The following is a 3,134-nucleotide window of genomic DNA, read 5'->3' as shown; positions in this document are numbered from 1 at the left end:
AAAGAGAGAGGGACAAGCAGACACCGAACTGAGCACGGAGCCCAATGTGGGACTCGATCTCACAACCCTGAGATCATGAGCTGAGCTGAAATCAAGAGTCAGACGCTCAACCGGCTGCACCACCCAGGCGCCCCTCAAATGACATCTTAAGAGCCAATAACCCTTACGAGTTTGGCAGGTGCTGGTCCTCTTAGTGAGGATTCAGGAGTGGAGCTGGGAACATCGGCTGCTCAGAAACTGCCAAAGCTCCCTGCTTTTCTTTTCTCCCAGACTCTTATTGTTCTAGAACTTTCTGGTTAAATGTACTTAGATTCCAGTGTGGACCGTGACTCAGGAGTGTGGGAAAAGGAAGCCCCACTCTGAACGACCTGGCCTTCTGGCCCACTGCCCACTGATCCCTGAGGGGGTGTCCCCCCCCCCGTCCCACACCTGTGCCTTCCTGTCTGGGGTTCCTCATCCGGGAGACAGTCCAAGAGGAAGCTGGTGACTCCTGACCCTGGAGTTTCCTGACCCTGTGACAACAGGCCTCTGCCACACCTGACCATCTGTCACTCCTAGGACAGGTGCAGAACAGGGGAATTCAGGAACCATCCAGGCTATAAGCTGATGAGCCAGCCTCCGGACCAGCCTCCCACCACTGCAGGCCTGGACGGGACCAGGGAGAGCTGGAGACTCCTTGGTACCGGCATGTTTTTAAAAATTCTTTTGCTTTAGACCTTCTCAACATGCTTAAGCCAGGAAGTACTTTGTATTCCAAGCCAACAGTAGACAGATCGATTGCGATCCCCTAATGAACTAGAGAAAACTAGTCCAGCTCTTCTCTGCAAAGTTTCTATTTGGTACTGCCCTAAAATTCTCTGGGTATCGAGTTACTCCCAGCTCAGGAACCTCAGTGTGGCCCGATTTCAGTAGGACTGTGATCACCTGCAGGGAAGACCTCTCATTTTATCTTCTCCATCCACGGCAGCCGCTTAAACTTGCCTCCCCAAGAGTCAAGGAAAAGACCACCTCATGGAACGTGAGTATTCTGCTTCGATACAGGGATGGGCTATTCTAGAAGGACTGCTGTATTTCCCATCAGTAAATTGTAAGTGCAAAATAGCACAGAGGAAAATGTTTGTCTTTCTACAGGATGTGTTTATCCATTAAGATGCAACCAACTTATTCTTATTTTTTTACAAAGAAAAGTAAAGGACAATGTACTGCAATAATTAATATAGTGAGATTCTCTCATGTGGAAATGGACTAGTTTTAAAATAATGTAATGTCCTGCAGTTCTTGGTTGGGTATATTTTATATGTATTTGAACATATCACATCATTCAAGCTCTGAGCTTATATACATGTGTTCTCTTGCTCTAATTGAGATTTATGATGTTCTTGTTGGGTTGACTTTTTTTTTTTTTTTTAATAATGATGGGCATTTTCCCCTTCCATACTTCAAGTTCTCAAACCCTTCCACCAACAGTGGTATAAAATTCCTCATCATTGTATCATTTGTTATGGGTGACCAATTTTATATAATTAAATCGTTCATTTGGGCTTTGTCACATGTGGTTTATAGAGTTATTTTTAAACTGTTTCTCCCTTCATCTAAAAGTAATAAGATCATTCACTTATTCTGGCAATTAACTGTAATAAAAAAAAAAATACCAGCCTCCCTGCATCTTGCATTAGCAAAATGAATTAGCAACAATCAAATATCAGATAGACAACATTTGCGGAGCAGCTGTGGTCCACGCAGCAAGCTATGGGATACAGCCAATGACACGTTGGAATACATCTGTGTTTGCAGAGGGCAAGAAATGGGGATTTGAGCCAGTCAAGTTCAACTGGAAAATGTCTCACAGTTTTATGTACTATTTCTGTGGCTTTCATTTCATTGTGGACTGGCTCTTCGAGGAGAGAAAACAGTTTTGAATTAAACAGCAATTAAGATCTTAATCTTCTGGTCTTGGAAGGGCACACGGTGTCATTACCGAGGGGCACTTCACCAAGGAGACCGAGAAAATGCCCACTTGTACCTTTCCCTTTTTAAATTAACTTCTTTTTGAAGATAAATATACAGGGTACAAAATGTAAAAAAGGGCGCCGGTGAAAAGTACATCTCATCCCTTAATTCTCTTCCCCAAGGGCAACCACAGGTACTGACTTCTTGTGTGTTCTCCCAGAGATATTTTATGCATATGAGCTTCGAGCAAATATCACGTCCTTCCTTCTATTATGCATATGATTGCACACTATATCATGGTTAGTTTGCTTTTTCATATATTCATATTTAGTACCCCTCCCCCCAAAAGACCTCTCTTTATATATAAGTTGTTAGACTCCTGCCCACTCAACAGAGAGAGCCCCTTGAAGCAGTCCCCATTTCCCCCACATTTCCCACTGATCATTGGCTTGGCCAGGCAACCCTCAGCCCAGGATGCTGGTCTCATCTGGCTCTCTCTGTTTCTCAGTGACCAAGTGGACTCCTCAGGGAGCCCCCAACCAGACCCAGGACAGCACTGGCTTCAGCTACCTGCTGAGAGACCACATGGAGGGGAGGAGCGGCACCAACTCCACCAGGGCCCTGAAACTTCCAGATGGGACCAGTGCTGCCTGGTACATCCTCACCATCATTGGCATCTATGGAGTGATCTTCCTCTTCCAATTGGCCAGCAACATCCTCAGAAAGAATGATAAATCCTTGGAAGATATTTACTACTCCAATTTGACCTCCGAACTCAAAAAGAAAGGTCTCCAAAGCAAGGTGGCCAAATGCTCTGCATTGACCATTAGCAACAGAGCTGTCCTGCAGCCCAACCAGGCCAGCCTGGGGCCAAAATATAAAAATAGTGAGTGCCAAACTGAAATCCAAGGGATCCCTTGAAAGTCAAGGCAAGAAGACCTCCACAGAAGAGGCCCAAACAACCTTCCTACAAGGGGAAGCAGCTTTGAGTTTACCTGGAACCTTGAGAGAGGAGTCAGGTCCTTGAGTGGGGCTGGATGAGCATCACTGGGCTACTTAGGCCAATGGGAGTGTGACCAAAAGCCAGCATCCTGTTTCCTTCTCAGGCTTTGTGGCACTTTGAGACAGGACAGCAGGGGCAGCAGATTCTGGTCATACCCTTCACTGGGAAAGCTTGTGTTCCA

General features: G+C 45.7%; 1 protein-coding gene across 1 annotated transcript; it reads left to right on the top strand.

The window, feature by feature from the left end:
* Positions 1 to 1,011: 1,011 nt before the first annotated feature.
* Positions 1,012 to 2,871, top strand: SMIM34A (small integral membrane protein 34A). Its single transcript, XM_032396954.1, has 2 exons — positions 1,012 to 1,018; positions 2,459 to 2,871. The coding sequence occupies exons 1-2, from the start codon at positions 1,012 to 1,014 to the stop codon at positions 2,869 to 2,871; spliced, it is 420 nt and encodes a 139-aa protein (XP_032252845.1).
* The last annotated feature ends 263 nt before the right edge of the window (positions 2,872 to 3,134 follow it).

Source organism: Phoca vitulina, unplaced genomic scaffold, assembly GCF_004348235.1.
Source record: "Phoca vitulina isolate PV1807 unplaced genomic scaffold, GSC_HSeal_1.0 scaffold95, whole genome shotgun sequence".
Taxonomy (NCBI): Eukaryota; Metazoa; Chordata; class Mammalia; order Carnivora; family Phocidae; genus Phoca; species Phoca vitulina.
This window is presented reverse-complemented; position numbering and strand designations above follow the sequence as displayed.